A 24,558-nucleotide genomic window follows, 5' to 3' on the forward strand; every position below is an offset into this window, starting at 1 on the left:
GCTTCCGTAGAGATGTAACGTGAGTGACAGAATCTCTAAAGCCCCCTTCAGGCCAGGATGCCACGTACCCCAGCCCACACAGCAGGACAACAGGTACCAATGAAGTCGTCACGGAGGGGGATGAAATCCCACCCCTTGCCACGCAGGAGGAGCCCGGGTATAAATTCTGCTGGTGGAACTCTGTGTCTGAAAGGTGGATTATAGAAGTGCCATTTGGAAGATTGAATGGCCCATAAACATTTTCATATTTCATTAGCCGATTAATGGGCATCTCTCTCTTTTTGGCGAGTCTGCTGATTCTCAGCAGAAATTGCGGGGAGTAAATGGAGGCGTCTGGTGGAACCTTCCCGGGTCCCCGTCCTGTTATAGATTGCCCCAATTAATGCCCGTTCTGGGCTCCACTGAGAAGCCTTCTTCCTGTCCAGTTACTGTTAATAGATTTCTCATAAGTGGCTGTATTGTAAAAACCTCATAACTCAGTTTAATGCCCCCAATAAAATTATCTCAGGACGTCAGCCCTGAATCATTGGCAGTGCTGGGGATGAGGAGACCTGTCTCTCCTGTTTGCTGTTTATGCTTTCGCTCCACCTTGGCCCAGGGGACGTGGGAATAGGAGAGGGTAAATTTGTTCCCTCTTCCAGCACCTCCATCCACTTTCCAATCAGACTCGGCGTGTGCTTACGGAGTCAGCAAACACCGTGGTGCGGTGGGATAGACACCACGTGGGGGGACGCTTAAGAGCGACAACCTTAGCCGTCTTCACCTCTGCCCTATGAAACATCATTCTTCCCATTTCTCAGGTGAGAAAACGGAGATGCAGAGAGGGGAAGTCACACAGCTGAGTTCAGGAAGCCAGTTTCCTGATCCCATGACTCGCTGATGTTATGACCATTTTTCCTCTCTGTTTTCCCCCGAGAAATCAGATCGAGCCCTCCCTAGCACAGGTGCGGTGAGGATTCAATGAGAGCATGTTTGTAATGACCTGAACCCGAGGTAGATCATTGTTGCCTTCCCTTTCTGCCCCCTGGGTCTCTATCATGTCGCGGCAGACCTTCCTTACGTGTGAACTCAGACCCTGGACAGGGATGGACACTCCTGCGGGACGGGTGGGGAGGAGGGAGTGGAACCCGGCGGTGATGTCACTGATGTGCTTCTCCCGTGAAGGATGACATAGCGCTCATGCGGTGGCCCAATGGCCACTCTCTGGGGACTGCAGAGTCAGACAGAGCGGAACGGGTGGGGGCAGGGGGTAGGAGTTAAGAGTTCAGAGCTGTAGGTCTGGGCTGGGCTGCGGCTGCCTGCCCTGCGCACGTGGGTCCTGGCTCCAGAGAGAACATTTCTACCCCCAGAAGAACATTTCCCAAGACTCTCAGCTGTGAGGGGAGGCTGGAGGACAGCACTCTTGCTTATGGAGCGCCGGCCACGGGCCAGGTGTGTGGCGGGCCTCTGCGGAAATCTAATTCAACATTGGAGCGCCGGCCTGTCCATGTATCGACCTTTCCCAGGTGAGGATACTGAGCTGGGCCCAAGTCTGTTTGACTCCAAAGTGCAGTCTGTCCTTCTGCAGCCTCTGCAGATCTGTCAGTCTGGCTGGGGGAGAGGGCTGGACACACCTTTGGCCTTGTACCGGCCACAGTCAGAGGCGGCCTCTTCGACCTGGGCCTCTACTTCATCATTTGGAAAAGGACTGCAAATCACATATGGAGACAGACGATGGGCTTGGGGATCGGGAACAGCTGGGTGTCAGCTCAGGCTCTGCCACTGGCCTGTGGTATGGCCCTGAGCCTCGGTCTTCTCATCTGTAAAGGACACACTATGGCTCCCACATGTTCAGATGATTCATAAGATAACGGGTGGAAGCTCCTGGCATGAAAGAGGTGTTCGTGCAGACCAGTTCCCTCTCCTTTTCCCACCCTGGGCTCAGGAGGGACCGAGGGTCACGCACTTCATCCCCCAATGTCTGACACAAGACCGTAGGCTGAAATCCTGACCCACTGGAGAGACAGCAGCATCATCTAGTACCTTCTTCCCTTTTAAACTGGGCTTGTTTCCTCCTTCAGACAGTCCTCTTAGGTGCCCCAACCCATTTGGTTGAAGAGCCTTCATCCTGCCCACGCACACTCCCTTCTGCTCCACACTTCCCCATAACACCTCAGTGTTGCACAGCTGTCTCCCCAGCTGTCCTGGGCCTCAGGGGTGTGGACTAACTTTGATTCACACCTTCTGAAACCCCCATGCTTGGCACACATAGGTGTCCTGAGTAGGCCTGCAGAGAAAATAAGGGGAAGTGAGAGAGTTGAGTGTGTGTGTGTGTGTGTGTAAGGGTACATGCATGTGGGAGTGTGAGATGTAAGCTCCTTGAGGATCAAGTGCCTTCTACCCAGTACCCAGCACAAGGCATGACGCCAAACATATCAAAAATGAAGAATGAAATATGAAGAATGAAGAATGAAATATACGACAGTCACTAAAATGCCCCACCTGCCTTCTGGGATTTCTGGAGGATCCAGTCACTGTCAAATCCCAGGTACGCATGAGCTAGACTACAGAGAAGACTCATTAGACACACTTCTAGACCGTTGACTGTGACCTCATGGATGTCTCATGAAGATCTTGTGAATCAGAGTTTATTTCCTCCCTACTGCACAGGTTGCAAGCTGAGGATCAGAGAGGGCCTAAGTCTCCTCTAAAGTCACACAGCCAGCAAGAGGCAACCCTGAAGCCTGAGTCCACAGTCTGGGTTCTTTCCACCGCCATCAAGGGTGGACAGCCCCAGAGGAGAGCCCGCTCCCCAGGCCCAAGGCCCAGATCATAAACAATGGGAAAAACACGAGAGTGATGGCTTTTCATCCCGGGGGGAGCTGAAAAATGGGATTTACGAGGCCATTAATTACTTCCTCCTAATTAAATCAAAATTAAATGCGAGCAGAAGTACGTTTTCCTTATTAAAGACAATTAAACGGACAGCGCAGCTACGCAAATAAAATGAGTCCAGGATTTAAACGGAAAGCAAATCAAATAAAAAGCCTCCCCCCGGAATGAGGGGTCTGCTCACGCCTGTGCTACTCGTAAACCAGGAGTTCATCAATTTTCTTTAAATATTAGCAACTTAATTAAATCTGCTCTCCTCCCCACTTTAATCCTGCTGTATATCTAAAATAGATCTCACCGCCCACAGGAGTTGGTCATAAGTGCTGACCCCATAATTCTATCTTTTTAGAAAAAAAATTAAAAATCTTACAAAATCCACATCCAGCTGACAGAAGCCTCTGGGGAAATTACAGTTCGGAAAAGGGATTAGTCAAAGTACCCAGATTGTATGGAAATCTGGGAGGCTGCTTGGAGGGTGGGTACTGGGGGCAGGTGAGGGGAAGAAGTGGCTGGGCTGTCCACGGGGCAGGACTGGGGAGGGAGCCGTGGGTGTTGGGGCCTCAGTGACAATCACGGACCCCAGCGGTTCCTGCGGGTGCCGACAAGAGCGTGGCGGTGAGTGATGGAGAAGGCGCGTGTAAAATAGGTTACCGTTGGGCGCCCGGGGTTCACTCTGCGGATGGTGTTGTTGCTAAGCTACCTTTGGAATTCGACAAGGACGGATGCTCCGAGTGCCTCCCTGGGGCGGGGGACCGGGAAGCAGCGAATTCACTGAAACCGTGGAGAAGGCCTTTCCCCCAAAGAGTGAGAGAGTGTGGTAAGAGTGTGTGTGTGTGTGTGTGTGTGTGTGCATACAATGGCCTGCACAAAGGTGGGGCTCAGCTTGCAAGGGGACAGGTGGTTTTTAAAAGTGCAAACCCGTATTCCTCATATTCCAACTGCATACTGAGTGAGGGGTGGGCTAAGCGACCACCTCTCCCCGCCCCACCTGCCACCACTTGGGGTGGAGAATCCTGGGACATGGGTTGCCCAGAAGGCTTCCAGGGTTTGGGGAAGGGGTTTGGGAGTGTCTGTGTAGCTGGGAGGCTCAAGCTGGTGGAAATAACAGGCGAGACCTATAACTACAAAAGCTAACACCCAGCACAAGCCAGGTGCCAGGCGCTGGCTCTTCTTGGCTCTTGACGTATACCAGCTCGGTAAATCCTCACCACAGCCCTTTGAGGACAGGCTAGTAAAGGCCTCACTCGACAACAATAAGGAACCTGAGGTTCAGAGAGGTTCAGTAATGTGCCCCAAATCAGAGAGATATAAGGGGCAGAGCTGGGATCTGAGCCCCCAGCAGCTCTGGCTCCAGCTGGCCCCCTCGAACCACATACTATATACCACCTTTCCGAAGGCAGTATGCTCTGGGCACATGTTTGCAAAGAGATGGAAAATTCTCTTTCTTCCCTGCAGAGGTGCGCTCTGGGAAGAAGGGAGGGGGGCTCTGGGTGAAGATGATGGAAGAGGGGGGTAACATGGTCATGGTAGCCATGAGGATGTTAGGAGATGTTGCCCCAAGGAGAAGAAAGACACTCCGGCCTGGCACAATGCTTGGCTCATGGTCAAGGGCACTCACATTGCCCTGGGCCCTAAGCTGGTGTCCAGAAATCTGGTTTCTAGGGTTGGTTCTGTCACTGTGTTGCTGGGAGACTTTGGTCTGATGTTCTCTGCCTCTGGCCTCAGTTTGCTGGTGTTATAATCAAAGGACTTCCTAAGGCCACTGACTCTGGTTCCTGGAGTTAGGGGTGGGGTTCCCCTTAGGCTGTTGAGATGCCAATGGCCAGCCAGCTACAGGCAATGTGCTGAGTCAGCAGTGGATTCTGCTGGTTTCAGGACTATTGGGGGATGGGGAGGCCTGGGCGCCCCAACTGCTGGGCAGACGACAGAGTTCAGGTACCTGACAGTACCAAGCTGACATTTGGGCAGATGTCTTTCCCTGCCTCTCTGGGGATTTCCTGGACTCAAGTCTGCCTCTCAGGGCCGGACGTCTCAGAGATGTTAAAAGAATCAGACTGGGACTGGCCTCTGACACACACACAGGTTCAAGCCTTGGCCAAGTTGCTTGTCCCCTTTAGGACTTTGCCCTTTCTCAGTCTTGGTTTCCTTGCTCCCAAAGGGAATGATGATTTCTACCTTGCCGTTTACGGATTAAATGCGTCCTATGAGAATAACGAGAAAACAACGAAGAACAGCTAACGTGACTGCAGTCTGAACACCATATATGCTGGCTTCTTCCTTAATCCTTTCAGCAACTCTAGGAAATGGGCTCTCTTAGCCCCCCATTACAGACGAAGAGACAGATTCAGGAGGTGACGTAACTCATTCAAGGTAATACAGTCTGGGTTGGCAGAGGCAGGCCTTAAGTTCAGGTGCATCTGGCCCCCAAGACTGCATTCCTGGTCTCCTCACCATCAGCTGCGGCCTGGCCAGACATGGTCCCTCCTTCTGCCAGCTCCACCATCTCACTGCCCTGGCTGAAAGTCAGGAGCCCTAGGCTCTGCCACTAGTTTGCCAGGTGACCTTGAGCAAGGACATGGATGGAGGGGAAGGTAGCCAAGGACCAGGGATTACTGTGTCTAGACCAGAGAAAATCTAGGTTTCCTGCAAAACAAACCAGGAGATTTACATCAAGCCCTTCCTCCCCTCCCTGATCCCCGATCCCTGATCCCTGAGCCTCTGACCTGAGAAGGTTGATCAAACTTCCAATTCTCAGACCCATTAAGCACACAGGAAACTCCAGAGTTGGTCCCCTGACCTGTCTCTGCTGACCAAAACTTCCTGGAAGGCTGACGGGCAGAAATCAGAGAGTTCCAGCACCCTCAACTGCTGACAAGTCTCTGACTCAGGCAGGCTCCCTCAGGCCTCCACGTCTTTGCACGGGCTATGTATGCCCTTTTCCTCATCAGCCCCAGGAGCTCCTATTCATACATCAAAACCCTGCTCACGTGTGTTCTCCTCCATGAAGCCAGCCAACAGATACCATTTACTGAATGTCTGTTCGGCACTAGGTGCCCACCTGTGAATCATGTATCAAAGCTCTCTGCTACTCTGGGGAGCCCCCAGATGGCAGAAGCTGGATCTTACTTGCCTCTGCCTCTCTGGCATTGCACCCATGAGGGGCTGAGAATTGAATGGCTGAACAAAAATCTCTCCCAGCTTCACATACTCCTAAGGCACAGATGCTTAGCCTCACTAACCATCATTTACTCAGTTTGAGAGAGTAGCTTTCATTCATTCATTCACTCATTCATTCATTCATTCATTTAATACGAACAGTTTATGAACAATATGTGTGCGGAGTGCTGGATGTGACAGTGAGGAAAACAAACACTGATAGGAAATATATACATTAACTGCATAATCAAACACACACATGCATAATTAAGTGTTATGAAGGAACGCTATGGGGACGTTGGAAGGCATCGTGACAAGGATGGATGGCCATATCCAGGGGATCTAAGCCTGGTGTGCTCAGGCCAGCCTCTCTGGACATGTGGCATTTGAGTGGAGACCTGAGTGTCAGTATAGATTAATCAGCAGGAGCAGGAGTAGGACTGACCTGTTCAGGGGGAGGAAATAACCCAGACAAAGGGAAGGGGCATTCGCAGGAGCAGTGCACTGTGAAGACCGTCAGAAGAGCCCTGGGCCTGAAACTCAGAGGAGTGTGCCAGGAGGTAAGGCTACAGGGGACCCAGATCTTTGTAGGCAACCCAGTGAAATTTGGACTTGACCCCAAGTGCATGGGAAGATACTGAAGAATTCTAAGCAGAGTGGGGACAGTATGTATGTGACATGATCAGATTTGCAAACTTGTTTCTACATTCTAGATGGATCCAGCTGTGACGGCCTGGGTTTACCTACTAGATCTCTCGGCTCTGCTCTGAGAGGCGCAGGGGAGGGGGATGGGAGGAGGGCTTGGGACGGGGAGGGATGAGCAGAACGCGCCACCCTGCTTTCTGCCCCAAGCCGGGAGCGGGCTAGGAGTAGGGACCCGGGACCGGGACTTGGGGGAACCGGGTCCCTAGCGTCCCAGGGGTCCTGGGCGCGGGGCAGCGGGTGCGGGGGGCCCACTTTACCTTGCCCACGTACAGGGGCTCGGTGCCCGTGTACTCCTCCACCACGAAGAACTGGTTCCACACCCAGCCGCGCTTCACGCGCCCGGCGCTCGGCGCGCCGTCCTGCCGAGCCCCAGGTGCCGCCGGCGCGGGTGTGCCCGCCGCCCACAGGCGTCCCGGCAGCGGTGGCGGCGGCGGCAGCAGCAGCAGCAGCAGCAGCGCGGGCGACAGCGCGGCTCCCACCCGGAGCCCCCGACCGTCGGGCCGCGGCCTCATGCTTGGCCTGCACCGGGCCGGGGCCCAGGAGCCTGGACGGGAGGCACCAGGGCGTCGCCGCTCGGTGGCACGACGGAGCGGCACCACGTCACATGGTGGCTTCAGTGCGGCCGCCGGGGCGCCGCCCCCGACGGGGCACCCGGACAGGCCCGCCGCCCTGCGCGCCGCCCAGCGGCGGGGGCGCCCGGCTGCAGGGGGAGGGGGCGCGGCCGCACCCGGGGCATGGACGGCCCCCGGGGTCCCCGCCCGCGCCCCCCTCGCTGCCGCCTTGGCCGGATCACCAGGCGGCGCCTCCGCGGCTCCCGAGGCGGGTGTGCGCCATGGTCCCCGCGCAGAGGGGTGCTGGTAGGGGCCCGGCAGATCCCTGGAGGGCTAGGGGCGGTCCCGACCTGGCCCGGAGCCTGCGGGAGAAACAAGAGAACATCAGAGGAGGCGCCTTGTGGGGGCAGGGCAGGTTGAGTGGACCTCTCGACGTTTAGGCGTCAGTTAAACACCCGTTGTGATCCTTAGGGGTCCCCCCACCTTCTTGGTCCTCCGGTCTAGTAGTTCTGCCCCTCCCCTACCTACCCCCCAACTCCAGCCCTGGATGCTTCCTTTCAACTCCCATCACACACCTGTCCTCCCCCAGCCTGCCCCGACTTTCTTAAGACCCCTGCTCAGCTTCTCCGGAGTCCTCCACCAGCCCTCAAGCCCACGGGAGCAGGGACCTTCCCAGCTGCCTCCCCTTTCCCTGGCTGGCAATCTGTCCACCCCAGCCCACCCCCTGGAAATTCCCCACCCTAGACAGGGAGCAGGCCTTTCTAGGGCCCCCAGGACCCAGGCTTCCTGGGTGCCCAGAGTCCCGGACCCAGCCTGCCACCCACATTCACACCTCCTCAAAGCAGGTGAGAGGTCATTCCACCCAACACAGAAGCCCAGGAAGGGCCCTCTGTTCTCTTGCTAATGGCTGCGTGGGCCCCTTCAACGGTGGGGGACCTGAATCCCAGGGGGCCTTGCATGGAGGTTCCCTGAGTGACTTTGGGCGGGGCCGCAACCCCTCTGAGCTTGCCACAATGTCTCCACATTCCCCCAGAAAACCTTCCTTTTGCAGCATCTGAGAGACACTGCTCCCCCTTCCTGGACCAGCACTGCTGTCCCCAGATCAATCCATCTCTCATTCCCTCACCTCCATCAGATCCTGCTTTCAGCACGAAAGGATCTGAGGGACTAACTCCTACTCAAGCCATAATGATGAATAATGGCTTAATGTGGGTGTTTACAGGGGACAGCAATGCTGCTTTAATGGAGGGATTTCAGGCACTGACAAGAGTGCGTGGAGGTGAGAGGCTCAGTCCCCACTCTTCTCCCCAAGCCCAGTTCAGCTCAGTTCAACAACTCAATTCCACTGAGCTCGGCCACGTTTGGGCTGGAGGCTAGGACAGAGATAAATATGCTTCCAGTTTAGCGGGGTGGGCGACGTAAGTGCAGGGTGGCGTGTGAGCAGAGCTCTAAGAAGGACTCGGGGAAGAGAGTGGGCACCGGTGTCTGGAAGGAGATGGTGGGTGGAAGGGAATCTGGGTTGCTTCTTGGAGGAGGGGGCTTCTGAGTGGTTGGGAAGAAAGGGATGGGCATCAGGGCCAAGGAGTGTGCAGGCTGACTCGGGGGCATTTGGCTGGTTGGGGGAGTTCGGTTGCAAACATGGGGTGTGTGGCTAGGCAGGGGATGGACCAGGTCCTCTGGCAGAACAAAGAGGCGGCCAGAATCTTTGGGGCAGAAGAAATGTGATCCAGCAGCACAGCGGGCGGCTGTCCTGCCTTTAACTAAGTTGTGTCAGTCATAGCAACTGTGAGACTGGTTTTTTATACCCATTCTGCAGATGTCTGATTCCCCAGTGTTCCTTCCCCACATGGGCAAAGGAACTTCCTTAGAGAGGGGTTCAGAGTAGGGAGTCATCTGTGGGAAGGGGGGATGGTGATGAGGTTAAAGCAGCATCTCAGGGCAGTGAGAAGGAGAAAACCTCACAGCCCCTAGGGAAGAGAGGAGGGAGGAGTCCCGAACATGGCACCATGGTGTTCTCTCTTTCCCTGCAGGCGGCATCCTGAACGAATGGAGGCCAGGAGGGCCCATGAGACTGGTGTGAGCGTCCCCAGCGCCCCGTCTCACCCCTTCCGCACCCACTCTGTGGGGCCTAGGCATAAAGGCAGAGCCAAGGGATGAGGTGCCCCCCTCCCCTGGTGGCCCTGCTCTGTGATCCTGGAGATGTGCCGCCTCTGGGGATCCGGCTTTGATTCCCCACGTTACAGCCTGGGCCGGTTGTAATGAGGCTGGAGTTATGGGTGAGGAGGAGGCATCGCTCCGCAGCCTTCATTTCCTGGAGCTTATGACTTCCCTGCGGGCTCGGCAGGAACTGTTCCCCTGACTCCATCAGGCAGTTCCAGGACCCATCACAGCCCTGCAGGGACGCAGAGGGGAGGGGCTGGCAGGAGGGTGGGCATGGGGGGAGGCTGGGACCACGTCTGGGGAGAGCTGGGGGGGGGTGCAGGAGGTGGGAACAAGGGGCCATCCCCAGTGTTTGCAGGCACCCTGTTACTGCTCTTTCTCTCTCTCTCCCTCCTTCCTTTTCTTTCTTTACACCCCCTTTTCAAAGATTCTGTCATTCATTCATTCATCAAACATTAGCATCTACTACAAGTGGGGAGACAGAAATGCATGCGTTCATTCGTTCCTTCAACATACTTTCAAGACAGCAAGATACAATCAGTTCCTCAGTTATGTATCAGGACAAAGATGCATTTCTCCTGGTTAGTCATTTACTCCTTCAACAAATATTTACCACATCTCCCTGATGCCAGTGCCTGCATTGGGCACTGGGAACAAAGCAAGAAACAAAAAATCCTGGTCCTCACGGGGTTGAGCTTCTAGTTATAAAGAAAAGAAATCTACCATATAATTTCTGGGGGCGATAAGTGATGAGAAGGAATATAAAACAGGAAAGGGGGAGGAAGAGAATGATGGAAAGACTGGAGTGGGTGTCTTATTATAGATGTGCTATCAGGGAGGGCCTGTCGGAGGAGGTGACATTTGGCTGATTTGGAAAGATGAGAAGGAGCTTGGCACAAAATGGTTCCACGCAGAGAGAATAGCACATGCAAAGGTCCAGAGGCTGGAATAAGCTGCAGAAGAATAAGAAGGCCACTGTGGCTTGTGCAGAACAAGAGCGTGGCTGAAGATGAGTCAGGACTGAGGGACGCAGGCCAGATCAGGCCGAACTGGGAGAGGGAGAGCAGTTTGCATTATATTCTGTGTGTGCAGAGAAGTGCTTGGAAAAATTTAAGGAGGAAAAGCCCATAGGAGACTGAAATGGTCTCTGGCCATCAGGGGATTTCATGGTGGATGTCCTTCAACACAGGAGAGCCAAGCACAGCACAGTGGGGCACAGCGGATGGACTGCATTGTAGAGAAGGTGGCTCTTGAAGTCATAGTGAAATAAGGATTTGGACATGCGGGATTTGGGGTGTGGGGAAGAGAAGGAGCTCTCTGTGGAAGGACTGCCTGGGGCAAAGGCCAGCGGTCGAATCCCACTTTCGAGAGGGGCAAAGTGAAATCCAGAATGTTGTCCAAAGTTGTAGAGGATGCTTGGTGGCCGAGTGTGGTGTGGAACCCAGGCTCAGATTCCACTGGGTGTAGGGCACCTTTGAAGGAACAAGAAAAGTCGCCCCTATCCGTGGTGCAGCCCAGGGCCAGGGGCCACGCTTGGCAGGACCCGGGTGGCCGCATCCCACTTGGCTGGTCCCACAGGATGGGTTGAGGGGCAGAGCCTCCTAGCCCTGGCTCTCCCTCCTCCCCAGTCCGTCCCACCGCCCACGGGGCCTCTCTCAGACCTGTTGGCCAGGCTTGCTGGTCACCTGCCAATTCACAGCTCTGCCTGGCCCTGCCAGGCCTTCTGCAGACAGTTCAGCCTCCTCTCTCCCTCCCTTTCTCCTTTTCCTGCTCCAGCTGCGTTTTCTGAGTGGTGTAACTGCAGGACCCTACCCTGGCCTTCAGTCCTTCAGGGGAGGCTGCTGGGGAAGACTTGGGCCTGCCGTGGGATCTGCCAGGCCTTCCCAGGAGATCGTGAGCATGTTGGTGGCTTTCTCTGGGCCACAGGTCTCAACCTACTGCACAGTTGTTTCATCCTATGGGATTAAATGTCGAGCATAATAAATGTTGGTTTTGCCCTCTCCACTCTCCAGCCTCAGCTCCTCTGATCTGTGTGCTCTCACCACCTCGTAGGCCTGCATGATTCCTATGTGCATGCGGGCCTGTGTCTGCAGTCATGGAAGTCATTCATTCCGTAGGCATTTGTGAGTTTCCACTCTGCGCCGTTCTGGGCACAATGAAAAGAAATGGGTAGAGTCTTGCAAGTATAATGGGGGACAGACAATAAACAAATAAATAAATAACATGACAGTTTGTGGTAAATGCTGTAAAGAAAAACAAAGCAGGGTAAGGGGCATGGGAAGTGCTAGAGTGGCGGGGGATTTGTTCTCTCTCTCTCTCAATCACCTGTTATAAATGATAGTTTATAGAAGGTGGTCAGGGAAGGCCTCATGGCTAAGGTGACATTTGAACAGGGATCCAAAGTTAGGGAAGGAGGGAGCTCTGCACATCGCTGGGAGAAGAAAATTCCAGACTGGGGGAACAGCAAGTGCAAAGGTCCTGAGGTCAGTGCATGTTTGGTGTGCAGGAGGAACAGCAAAGAGCCCCCTTGTTGCTGAAGTGGAGTGATGGGGTGTGAGTAGCAGGAGATGGGGTCAGAGAAAATATGGAGGGGGGCATCAGGGTTTGCTGGGTCTCCTTTGGGTTTTTACTGTGAGATGGGTCCTCTACCCTGGAAGGGTTTGAACAGAACAATGGCATCATCTAATTTCTATTTTAAAAGATCACTGTGGCTAGCTATTGTGTTCAAAATAGGGGGAAGCTGGGGGCCCATTTCAATAATGCAGACAAGAAGTGAGGGTGTCTTGGACCAAGGGGGAGCCGTGGAGGTGCCAAGAAGTGAAGCTGTGCCGTGGGCTACGTTGTGGGTCCGAGAGGGGATGCCAGGGAAAGAGGAACCAAGCATGGTCATCAGGCCGCCTCAGTAAGGGGAATGGTGAGGTTTCCTCTCCCCAAGCTGAAGGCAGCTGTGGGCAGAGCAGACATGGAATGTGTTCCATTCAAATGCCTCTTAGATATCCAGTAGCCACGTGGAGCAGGCCAGGGCACCTAGAGTCAGGAGCCCAGGATGGGGTGCCTGGCTGCAGGGGCGCATCTGGGAACTTGGATGATATTTAGAGATGAGCTCGGACAAGCCCACAAAGTCTTGAGTGCAAGTGGAGAAGAGACCCAGCACCTTCACTACAGAGTTCGGGGAGGTGAGGACGGCCGCGTGAAGGAGGCTGAAGAGGAGAAAAGAGAAAGGCAAGGGAGGAGTGGCCGGAGAGAGGAGTTCTCTTGGAAGCCCATGGAAGACCGTGCTCAAGGAGGAGGGGCCATCTACTGTGCCCGCTGCTCTGTCGGGTGAGTGACCATCTGCCCAGCCTTGCCTGTGACAGTCCAGCTTTACATCTGTGGTCCCGGCATCACGGCCAATAGTGTCCCACCCCCTCTTCTCCCAGTTTAGATGATGAATTGTATGGTCGTCCTCCTGCCAGGTCAAGTCAGATGTGGACTTCGAATTGACCATTGGTTCCAGCAACATGGAGGTCATGGGCGGCCTTGATCAAAGCTAGTTTGGAGGCATGGAGGTGTGCAGGCTTGAATGGAGTGGGTTCAAGAGAGACTGGGAGGCAGGGAGGCAGAGACACAGGTCGGGGTGGGTGACGGTGCCTTTGGGGATTTTTTGAAGATTCCTTTTCCCTGCTCCCCCAGCCCCCACCCCTAGCTGAGCAGTCTAGGGTTTTGTGATATTTAAAAGAGAGGGATGGGAAGTATAGATTAGCCAACTGCTAACAGCCAATTCATTTCCCAGTCCTTTCTTGTTTCAATTCTGTTTCAATATTCACTCTCAAGCTTCGCCATGTGCTCTGCTCCGCCTCTGTGAACACTGCTTAGTCTAAACCAAGGAGAATCATTCCTCTCTCCCCACCAGTGATTGGTTTAGAAAGTATCACATGACACAATTCAGGCCAGTGAGATCTAAAGGGGTAACTGTTGGAGAGCGTCTGGGAATTGTTTTTTGTTCTCTAAAAAAAGATGCCTTTTGGCCCCTGGGTGGCTCAGTAGGTTAAACATCTGACTTCCTGGGGTCCTGGGATCAAGCCCCGCATCAGGGTCCCTGCTCCACAGGGATCCTGCTTCTCCCTCTGCTGCTCCCCCTGCTTGTGCTCTCTTTCTTTCTCTCTCAAATAAGTAAAGTCTTTTAAAAAAAATCATAAAAAGACATGGTTTGAGGAGAAACTTTTCATTTTCTGCATGTCTGAGGAGGTGATGGCTGGAGCTATAGCAGCCATTTTGGAACAACAAGGGAAGCCACTACCGCTACGAGACCACAGGGACTTACTAAGAAGGATGGTACAAATCTGTGGCTTGGATAATGTTGTTGAACCACTGGCTTTACCCATTTTGGGCCTTGAAGATCCAGTTCCAGCTCCTACTTTCTCCAGATTCATTCACTCTCCTCTGAACTCCCTCAGACCCATCTGGCTGAGTCTTCTCTGGGGTTTGGTGTCACTTGTGATGGCAGGCTCTGGAGGACAGAAGCCATGACTCTCCTTTCTTCCATCCCTCCCTGCTCCTTCCCACACAGAGGGAAAAGTTTCTTCCCTCTATGCAGGGCCAAGCATAGAGCTGGACCCTGGAAGGAACTCTGGAGGGTCTTGCCTCAGAGAGATACTGGGAACTGCCTGGGCAACATTCTACCACTCATCAGTTACCCTCTCTGAGAGGACCTGCCAGCCTTGCTGATTTGCTGTGGTGTCATCTATGCCCTGGGCATCACTGTCACTGTCCACACTGTGTCCTTCCAGAGTCTAGGCTGGGTGGCCTGCGTGTCCTTTCTTGATTTCTCAAAACCCTGGTATCATTGCTGCCAAGGCTGTATGACTGCCAGCTAGAGGCTCTGGGCCCTCCTTTGTCATCTGGCCGTCTCCCTGGGGACAGAGGAAGGGCTTCTTATCCTACCCATCGGCATTCATTTCCTAGCCTCTCTGTCTGCCAAGACTAAGAAGGGCTGGGCACAGTGACCCGCAGGCAACATAAAGCAGGGGACACTTCATGGTGCAGCCTGGACCTCCTCCCCTCTGCCTCCTCCCTAAAGTTCCTGACCATCTTCCCAGCCCCTCTCTCTGGGGCAGGATTTCACATTCAGGGGAACTACGATGATGAGGTCCAAAGTCAGACCAGGCTTTGAGTCCCAGTTCGGTTACTGCATGTTTGACGTTGGTCATATGCTCCATTTCTCTGAGTCTCTGTTTTCTCATCTGAAAAGTGGGGCTAACGGGGCTTCTCTCCTAGGGTCTCCATGGGAGGATTCGCGGGGATGAGGCACGTGGTGGGATCTATGGCGTCTGGCAATAATATTAGCTGACCGGAGAATACTGACCATCGTTCTCATTTCTGGTCACCTGACAGCTGCTTACTGGACCCCCACTTTGTACCAGGTGTCCTGACCAGTAAAAGACTTTGCAGATATTTGTCTGCTCATTCCTTTATTCACTCATGCGGTTATTTAACAACTGCCCTGGGGCCCACAAGCACACCTCGTTCCAAGAAGAGTGAAGGCTTGTCCGGGCCAGGGCGGTCCCCCCCACCCCCCGCTCCTGCCTCCAGCTCCAGTGGTGAGGCGGGGCTGCCAGCAGCAGCTGGACCTGGCAACCTGGCTCCTGTCTGCCCTGTCTGAGTCCCCAGGGGCACTGTGCCCGTTGGATCCTGAGCCTAGAGCTCTGCACTTGGCTGCTTTCTTCTCCCTGGGGGAAAATTATCTCTCCAGCTCAGTGCTCTCCCTTCAGGCCAGAAGGGATCCTAGTGCAACGCGGGAGCTGTTGAGACATTGTCCAAGGGCTGCCTCGTCTCTGCTCACCTCTCTTGCCCCGCTCCCACCCCTCCCAGGTGGAGGGCACCATGAAGCCCTAAACTAGAGTGCAGACTAGTGATTGCCTGGTGTGCCCTGGCATGTGTGAACACACGTGTGCCTCTGTGTCAGTAATGATGCGTGCTCTGCAGCCCTGCACACTGGAAACGCTCCCTAAGTGTGGGGTGAGGCACCGGGTGGGAGTCTGCTCTGTGTGGGCTGAGCCCATGGGCTATTTCTGGGGCCGTGGGTGTGATGCCATGTCCTCTAAGCTCAGCAGTGTACTGCTGGGGTGGGGTGGGCTTGTATCTCTGAGTGTGTTGGTGTGTGGGGTAGGAACCTCCCAAAGCTTCTGGGCTTGATATCTGGACCATCACCTAGGGGGGCAAGCGTGGGAGATCAGGGGAGAGGAGATGAGCACAGTTGGGGCTATACCCACACCATTCCCACAGTCACCGAACCTGCAAAGGCTGCTCCAAGGGCCCCCCCAGTCTTGTCCCCCAGTCTCCGCTGAGCACAGGTATGTTTTTGTGAAGACCAGCTCAGTCTGGAAGGTTCTCCAGTTCAAAATCTTCCCTGACTGCCTTTCACCTTCGAGATAAAGTTAGTTACCACTCATCAGTTACCCTCCAGAGTCAAAAAGGGCTCTTCGTGCTCAAAAGGCGCCCACATAACCCTTCGAGGCAGGTAATCTTCTTTGCCCTCATTTGCCAGATGAGCAAACTGAGGCAGAAAGAGCTGGGGTTTGAGCCCTGGGCTGTCAGCTCCAAGGCCTGTACTGTTAGCCACTCCACCCACGGCTGCCCAAGGCCCTGTGAGATCTGGACGTGTCCACGCTATGTGATTGCCACCACGTCTTCTCCTGTGCCCGTCTGCTGGGCAGGGACTCCACCCACTGTTCCCTACTTGCGTGCCTCGGGGCCTTTGCCCCTGCCAGGAATCTCGTCTCCTTTGCCGCCTCATGCCCAACTCTGGCCCACCCTCCCGCGCCCAGACCACTTGCCTTCTCCTCCTTGCGGTCTCTCTGCCTCCTCCCGCAGACCCCTACGAGCTAGCTCACCAGAGCCCTGGCTCAGAACCAAATTCTCCCTGAATTGGCCTCAGCAGCCTGCCTGCTGGCTCTGGGCGCCTCCATTATCACTCTATGCCCTTGGATCCATACCTCTGTGCTGTGCTCTGAGTGGGTGCTACTGAATGTGGGCATGGATGAAAGAATGCATGGATGGACAGACAAACAGAAGGACAGATGGTGGGGCTGCCTGGTTACTGCCACACTACCCTCCCCCAGAATGCCCTTGGATGGCACTGTTTCCTTCTGCTTCGTCTGCTTACTGAATCATCAAATATTTATTGAGCGCCTACTGTATGCCAGGCACTGTGCTGGAGGCTAAGTATGGAGCAGTGGGTGAATCGAAGACCCTGGGCCATGGCTTTCCATTGTGTGTGTATGTGTGAGTGATGTTCACTAATCCAGTAATGTCACAGGTAAATGTACAAAGTTCCACAACCACAAAGTATAAGAACCCCTGCACTTTGCAGGGCACACAATCTCATTAGGGACGGATGGGCCCGGTGAGGGGCTGTCCCCTGAGAAAGGGGTTTTGAGCTGAATCTTAAGGAGGAGAAGACAAACAAGTTGTGAGTAACAGACCCAGCAAAGCCCCATTCCAGGGCCTGCAAGCTCAGGGGCCAGAGCACAGCGTCAGGGGCGAGACCACTTACAAGCAGCGTAAGGACTTTAGATTCTGGCTCAAGAGCCATGGGAAGGGTTAGAACGCAGGACATGTGATCAGATTTGTGTTTTCAAGATCGCCGAGTCTGCCACTTAAGGGCCACACGGCTGATATGCAGGACAGGAAGCAGGGCACCAGTGAGCAAGGTGGTGACGGTGTCGCCAGAAGTTGGGGGGAGAGGGCTCAGACCAGGGAGGCCACCGTGGAGTGGGGAAGAGGTGACAGATAGGATATATTTAGGAAGCAAATAGGCCAGACCTGGCTATGGATCAGACATAGTGAATGGGGGGGACGACATCAAGAATGACTCGGGGCTTTTGTTTTGTTCTAGCTGATGTCTATCGATCACCTGCTAAGAGCCACGCACTATTCTATTGCTTTGGGCCCCACCGTACCTACTGCTCACAATAACTCCTCCCTTCACATCTCACTTGCCTCTGGTAAGGCTGAAGGGGCAGTGGGACCCAGTGGGGTTTGTCCCAAGCCTTGCTCCTCTGGGGAAATAGCCCTGGCAGATATAAGGAATTGAAGGCAGAGAGGAAGGCAGGTTGCATATGTTGAGCAAATACCGAGTCAGTGAGAATAAGGACAGACAGCAGTACTACATTGTGCTTTTACTGTGCCAGGCGTGGTACCATCCAATCAGCTAATCGTAAGAGGTAACACTTAGTTCTATGCAGAGCACTTTAATGTCACTGGTCTGATTGAATTCCCCCAACTCACAGCTCTCTTCAACATTTCTGAAGAAAGCACAGTGGCTCAGAGAGGTTGAGGGACTTGCCCAAGGTCACACAGCTAGTTGGTGGTAGATCTGGAATTCAAACAGGCTGCCCTAGGGGAGAGAAAGGAGGATGGGCAAAGCGGGTGCTTGGTGACTGCCAGGAAGGACAGGCTTGTGTTCGGCTCTGAGCGGGAACAATGCCCTTCCTCACGCCCCAGCTGGGGAAGGGCATGGTTCCTGACTCCTGACAAAGTTCACCCTATGCCTGTGTCTCTTCTCAAGCCCCAGCCTCCCATGCAAGCGATGTACACACAGGTGCATGCACAAACACACACACACACACACACACACACACACACACACACACACAGACATCCACACACATGCCCCTTGGCTGCCACTGCTTGCCTACCCAGGGCTGACCTGCCCAGAACCTTCCACCCCAGATGCCCCCCGCCTGCACCTGTCTCCCCGCCCCGCGCCCGCCCTGCCCCCGCCCGCCGGTGCCGCAGGCAGAGTCCGCTGTACATCATGTTGACAGTAGAAATTACATCCCGGGCTGCTGTTTTACACCGCGTCCTGTCAGAACTCACCGCAGCCCAGTGATCAGGACAAATTGAATACCATCCTGGCCGTGTCAATATTTATTCCATTTTACAAACGCGGCCGGATGGGGGACAGGGCCCTGCTGTGGTACCAGCCAAGCATGGCCCCAGGAACCCCTTCTCCCTCTCGCGCTGGAGCCGCCTCGCCTGTTCTCCCTCCTCCTCTTTCTCCCTCCTCCTCTTTCATCGGTGGAAATCGTGAAATTCAACATTCCTGCCCCAAAATGCCCAAATCATCAATGCGGAGTTTAACAAATGATTAAACAAAGTAATTCAGGTATGGTACTTAGCACAGGAGTCAGTGGTCACTAATAGAAAAGGAAACCTGTGGATCCACCTGTCTATCAAAATACCAAAAATGGGTCCCCCTTTTTAGGATTCCTCTGCTCTGTCCCCCTTTTTTAGGAGCCCCCTGCTGTGTCCCTCCCTGACCGCGACCCCTTGCTTTCCTCCCTCCTGGCTTGTACGATAACTAGTTCCTGGCCTTTCCTTATAGTTTATCACCCCATTATGACCTCCTAAAGTCTCAGTTTAGATTTGCTTGTATTTGAGCCCGACGCAGGTGGAATCCTCTTTTGCATTTTGCTTCTTTTTTTCAGCGTTCTGTTTTTGAGATTTGTCTCTGTTCTTGCACACGTTCCTTTTCACTGCTGTATAGTACTCCAGGGCACGGACGCACTATGGCCTCTACCTCCGTTCCAGCCATGTTCCTTCTTCCTCTCTTTCCCACTTCCTCCTGCTCTTCTAGTCAGTGACTCCCTCCCCTTCCACCTCCTTCTCCCCCGTCCCACCTCCTTGATGGTCTGTCCACTTCATCGGCTCGCACAATGTGATCCCAGCTCTGCCATCTAAGCAGGGGCCCAGTGCCCCCTCTGGGTCTCTCCCTCCTCCACCCAGTTCCTGGAACACGGGCTCCAGCCGGAGGAAGGGTCCCCAGACCCGAGCCTACAATAGCTTATTTGTTGCAGCGGATCCCTGGGGCAGAGACAAGGCTCACCAGCAGAGACCCTGCCCTGGAGCACGTGCTAGCAGCCTTGGGACAGGGGGACTCACCTCTCACCCTCCCAATGGTCAAACACTACCCTCTGGCCTAGGGTTAGAACTGAGGGGGCCCCAAGTGGCCCTGCCGCTATCCGTAAGATGCACAAAGAGCGGCAGGGAGAGAGGGCCTGGGCTGGACAAGGGCCAAGCCCCATCCTCGGCTCTGCTCACTCAGTCCCGTGTAGCACCCACCTGCGCCTAGCGGTGAGTCTCACCCCACCCCCCAACAAGAGAGGAGAGCAGCAGACGGTGGGGGGCCTTCCAAAGAGTCCCTACAGACCCTGCTTCTATGCCCCAGGAGCACATCTGATATATTTCATCTGTCTCCCTGAGTCCCTGCTCTGTCTTGGAGCTGTTCTGATGATGACATATTCAGGGTAGTTAATTTTTATTACAGCCCAAGCAGATGACATTAAGGAATCTGTCCCTTTACAGTACAGGAGAACGCTCTCCAGACTGGAAGGCCAGTGGACGAGGTTAGGACTTGGCTTTGATCCTGCCATGCTGGGTGACCTTGGGCAAGTCCCCGCCCTCTCTGGGCTTCTTTACAAGGAAAGGTCAAACTGTGATTTCCAGGGGTCATCAGAGGACCAGCGTCATGCTGGCAGTGTAACAAGGCAGACTTGTTCAAAATGCACATCCCCGGGTCCCCGGAGCATCTGGCTCAGTAAGGATGATAGTAATGCTAACAGGGCAACATTTATAGGGCACCAGGTACGCCGGTGCTGGAAGTAAGAAGCTGTGCTTACTGACCACCGTACTAAGCACTTGACACGAGTTCCCTTGCTTGCTCTGTGCCACAGGCTGATTACTGTTTTACAGATGACAAAGCCGGGCCACGAAGAGGTGAAGGAGCTCACTCGGGTTACAGCCAGCAAGTGGGGAAGCCAGGCCCTGAACAACGAAAGTCTGAGCCTGTCCTCCATCTGGGATAGCTCCTGGGCACATTCTGATGCCGGCCTGGAAGCCCTGGGCCAGGTGGTCAGGAAGGGGCATAATGGAGACCCAGCACGGGGCACCTGCCGTGAACAGCATGACCTCGTGGTGAGTCATCAGGACGTGTGTGAAGTCACCCCCCCAACGCGCACAACCCGCATGAGCTCTTATGGCTCATTCTCTAGGCCATCCTCACACCATGCTTGCGAGATGGGCTTTAGCCTCTCCTGCTACTGAAGAAAACCAGAGATGAGGAGAGGTCTTGCTCTAGCCCACGTGGCTGAGAGTCCAACTCCGAAGCCATGGGCTTCCACCCTAGCACGCTGTTACCGTGACCCCCTCTCCTCTGCACCTGCTAACAGAGGCTGAATCACACCCCCAACCCTCTGGGCCTCGGTCTTCCCAGCTGTGAAATGGAGCTGTTGCATGCACGTTCTGTCTCTCTCAAATAAATAAGTACACTTTAAAAACAAAATAAAATAAAACAAGCCTCCTCCTCGTGATGCAAGGCCTCAGGTCTGGCTCCCTGGAAACAGGCCCCGGGGTGGAGATTCGCCTGCAGGAGGTTTACTTGGGAGAATTGTGGGGAACAGTGTGGAGGGGGTAAGAAGGAAGTTGAAGGGTGATGCTGTCCCAGCAGAGGCCTCAGCCGGTCCACGGACATACAGCAGCGATGCTCCCCACTGAGGGAAGGGACCCAGCCTTCGAATCTATGCATCTACCGGACACTTGACGTGGGCTGCCCACTCCTCCAGAGGGGGTGACCTTGAGCAAGACGGCTCCCTTTGGCTGAGGACAGTCCCCAGGAAGGGGCTCGAGCCGAGCTGTCACAGCTGTCCCGGGCAGTACATTCTGCTACATAAAATCTGCTGAAAAAACCTGGGGCCTGGCCTCAGCTCTGGAGATGACAGCAGATATGACGTGTCCTAAGCCCTGGGCTTAGCCAGCGTGGCCCTGGCCCGGCCCTGAGCCCAGTACCCTGAGTCTGCCGCCTGCTGTGTTCACAGCGGGATCAGCGCCCTAGAGCTCGCTAACAGCCCGGCCGCCGCCACCTGCCTTGCGGCTCATCTCCCGTACCTCCCCGAGGTCCCAGCGATTATGCCACTGAAAATTCCGCTTTCATCTTGTCAACCTCGCAGTAAATTACAGGCCCGGGGAGGCGTGGGCCTCCTCCTTAAACAAGATTCAATTCTACTTAGCTGCCCCCCCCTTCCTGCCCCACACGTGGGGCCCTCCCTCCCACCACCCCGGGCACAAGGATTTATGGCCTCTCCTTGCAGGCAGCTGGTAACCATGGCAAGCTCCTTAGGGAGGCTTCAGGCTGGAGCCTCGTCAGCCCCAGACTCCAGTGCGACCGTTTCCTTCTAGGCTGGAGGAGAGAAGAGAGGCCAAGCCAGCGGAAGAGGCTTCCGGAGACCGAGGCAGAGGAGCCACAGTAAGCCCAGCGATGACAGGCACACAGATGCTGTCCCATTGAATCCTCACACCACCCCTGATGCAGATCCTGTCATCACTCCCATTTTATAGATGGGCAAACTGGGGCCGATGAGTGGGAGGTCACTTGCCACACCAAGGAAGCAGTCGAGTCCAGGGCTGGGCTTACTGCTGCCTCTTCCCCCAAAGGCTGCTCTTGGAGGGGCGTAGAGTCTTTCTGGGGATTTCAGGCCCTTTAAGACCTTGGCTCCTCCACCCGATGTCTGGTTCTGTCTTAGATCTCAGCCCCTGCTCCTATCCTCCAGGAATAGGGAGATCGCTGCCTCTCTGGAGGGCCCATTATCTCCCTAATGACTAGACACAGTCTCCAAATAATTGATCAAGCCCTGTCACCTCTCAGAAGCATTGTTTTGGCATTTAAGGTCCTCCGTGATCCGGCTGCTAACTCCCTCCCTCTACCTTATCTTTCGTGGCTCACCAACACTCTAGGCTGTCTGGGGATCCCCTCGGGCTGCTTAGTGCTCGGCTCTGCCCTTGGGTCTTCTCTTACACCACTCTCCACCTTACAGTGCTACCTCCCTCATTCCTACCCCAGAATATCGGAGCTGGAAACGCACTCGCTCCTCATTTTCCTGATGGAGAGAGGCTCGGAGAGGGGGATGAATTTCTCTAGTGCACAGGGGGAGCTGATGATGGGCCCAAATCTTCTGCCAATTAAAATAACAACTAGTCATAAAATAGCTAACATGCACTGAGTGCTTGATACCACCATTCTGAGCATCTCACATGTGTAATCCACTTAATTCTTGAACGACACTACAAGGCAGATACAATTCTATTGCCACTTTGCGGAGGGATGAGGCATGGAGAAGTCAGGTGACTTACCTAACGTCCCCAGAGCCCTCTGACATCAGAGTCACTCTCCTAACCGGGTGCTTCCTCCACTACACGCTGCCCCCCACCCCGCCACCTCTGCATGGCTTGTTGGTGAATGGCGCGGCACACACAAGCACCCAGAAGAGCCAACATACCAGCGAGAAGCAAGGATGGCGAGTCTGCTGTGGGAACAGCCTATCCCTTGGGTTCTTGGGCCTGGGACCTAAAGTCAACACTCCCCCTGCCCCAAGCCTGCCCATGTGGTGTTGTCGCTTCCCACATCCTCTGCAACTTCCCATGCACGGTCCCAGGGATGCTCAGCATCGTCACTTCTCCCTCCCGGAGGCAGGACCAGGATCTGCTGTGTTTCTACTACATCCCAGAGCTTAACTCGGGGACCAGTGCATAGCAGGTGCTCAGTAAAGGCTTGCTTTTATCTAAGGGACTCAAGCAGGGCTTCCCGCAGCAGGGGACATTCCAACTGCTCCTGGAAGGAGAAGTACGGGTTCGCCATATAGAACAAGGGGGAAAACCGATGCCCGGCAGAGGGACCGGCTGAAGCGAGTGAAGTCTTGCAGGAAGGGATATTCAGAGTGCGGGAGTGGGGGATGGGAGGGATGGTGAAGAGGACAGAAAAGCAAGGTACAACCTTGGCAAAGAGCTGGGTCTTCACTTGGACGTGGGAACACTCTTTATGACTTGTGCCTGGGACAGATGGGGAAAGGCAATGGGTGAGAATATTTCTCGCAGGTTCTATGTTCTCAGGTGGGGGCTGCTGGGGCTGGGGTCTGCAAACCAGTTTGGCCAAATCACACCACGCCCCCCACCCCGGTCGACGCAAGGGGCCTCGTGTGGGGTGACAGATAGACAGCGCTGATGCCGGGGCTGAGGGAGATTTTCCTTTATACTCTCTCCTGACAAGCGATGGAGCTGGCAGATAGAGCATCTTCCTCCTTAATCTCCCGTCTGCAACGAGGAAGCAAGTTGAGCCTGGCACCTTGTTCCGAACCTAATCCTCTCCTTCCTGAGTTTAAAGCTACAGATTCTAGTCATGGGTTCCCGGTCTCCAGGGAACAGAGAGAGCATGGAAGAAAATGGAGCTCACGCACAGGGCCAGACCGTCGGGGCCACAAAGGAGGTGGTGAGACCCGGATCCTGCATCGTCTTTACGGAGTGTGCAGGAGCCGGACCTGGACTGGACTCCTGACTCTGCTGCTCCCAGCTGTGTGACCCGAGGCAAGTTACTTCACGTCTCTGAGCCTCAGTGTTCTCCCTGGTAAAACGAGGAAGTTAAATCTTTCCAGGTTTGTTGGGAGGCTCCAATAGATGGTGAATATAAAATAATCCTCTGGGAAGAGTTGAGTGCAGGTGAGGTTTGATTATTATTATCCACTTGTGAGAGTAATAATAAATCTTTCCCAGTTGTGAGAGTGAAAGATAATAATAGTGGCTCTTTGTAGAGCTTTTATCACCTGCCATTACCTCCCCAGGCTGGGACTGTTAGAACATCCATTCACAGAGCGCCCAGCCCACACCCCTCCCCCCACCCCCAGAAGGCAGGTTCTGTTATATCCCCATCTTAGAGAGGAGGGAGCCTGGCTGTCCCCATCTGCACTGCTGTTTGCTATGGAGGGAACGTTCCTCTTGTCCCCTGATCTGGGTTCTGCAGCCACTCACACCTCCCTGGCTGCTGAGAAACCTTACATTATGAATTCTCACTTCTCCTGCCCTATCTTCACCCCTTTCTGATGGGCTCCTGGCATTACACGTGCTCAAGTAGAATCCATCTCAAAAACAGTAGCCACAGGGACACCTGGGGGGCTCAGATGGTTGAACATCTGCCTTGGACTCAGGTCATGATCCTAGGGTCCTGGGATCCAGTCCCACATAGGGCTCTCTGCTCAGCGGGGAGCCTACTTTTCCCTCTCCTTCTACTGTGCCCCTGCTTGTGCTCTCT

General features: G+C 54.5%; 1 protein-coding gene across 3 annotated transcripts in view; it reads right to left on the reverse strand.

Annotated features, from left to right (window-relative positions):
• Positions 1-7,616, reverse strand: part of CDH22 (cadherin 22) — a 68,691-nt gene extending 61,075 nt beyond the window's left edge. For 2 of the 3 annotated variants that reach the window (XM_082744766.1, XM_082744764.1), the window contains exon 1: positions 6,990-7,616. In XM_082744766.1, coding sequence (XP_082600892.1) covers positions 6,990-7,244 — 255 coding nt within the window. In that variant the 5' untranslated portion in view covers positions 7,245-7,616. The remainder of the gene's footprint in view (positions 1-6,989) is intronic. The other variant, XM_082744765.1, reaches the window with a different exon arrangement.
• Between the last annotated feature and the right edge of the window lie 16,942 nt (positions 7,617-24,558).

This window comes from Mustela nivalis, assembly GCF_964662115.1.
Source record: "Mustela nivalis genome assembly, chromosome: 8".
NCBI lineage: Eukaryota > Metazoa > Chordata > Mammalia > Carnivora > Mustelidae > Mustela > Mustela nivalis.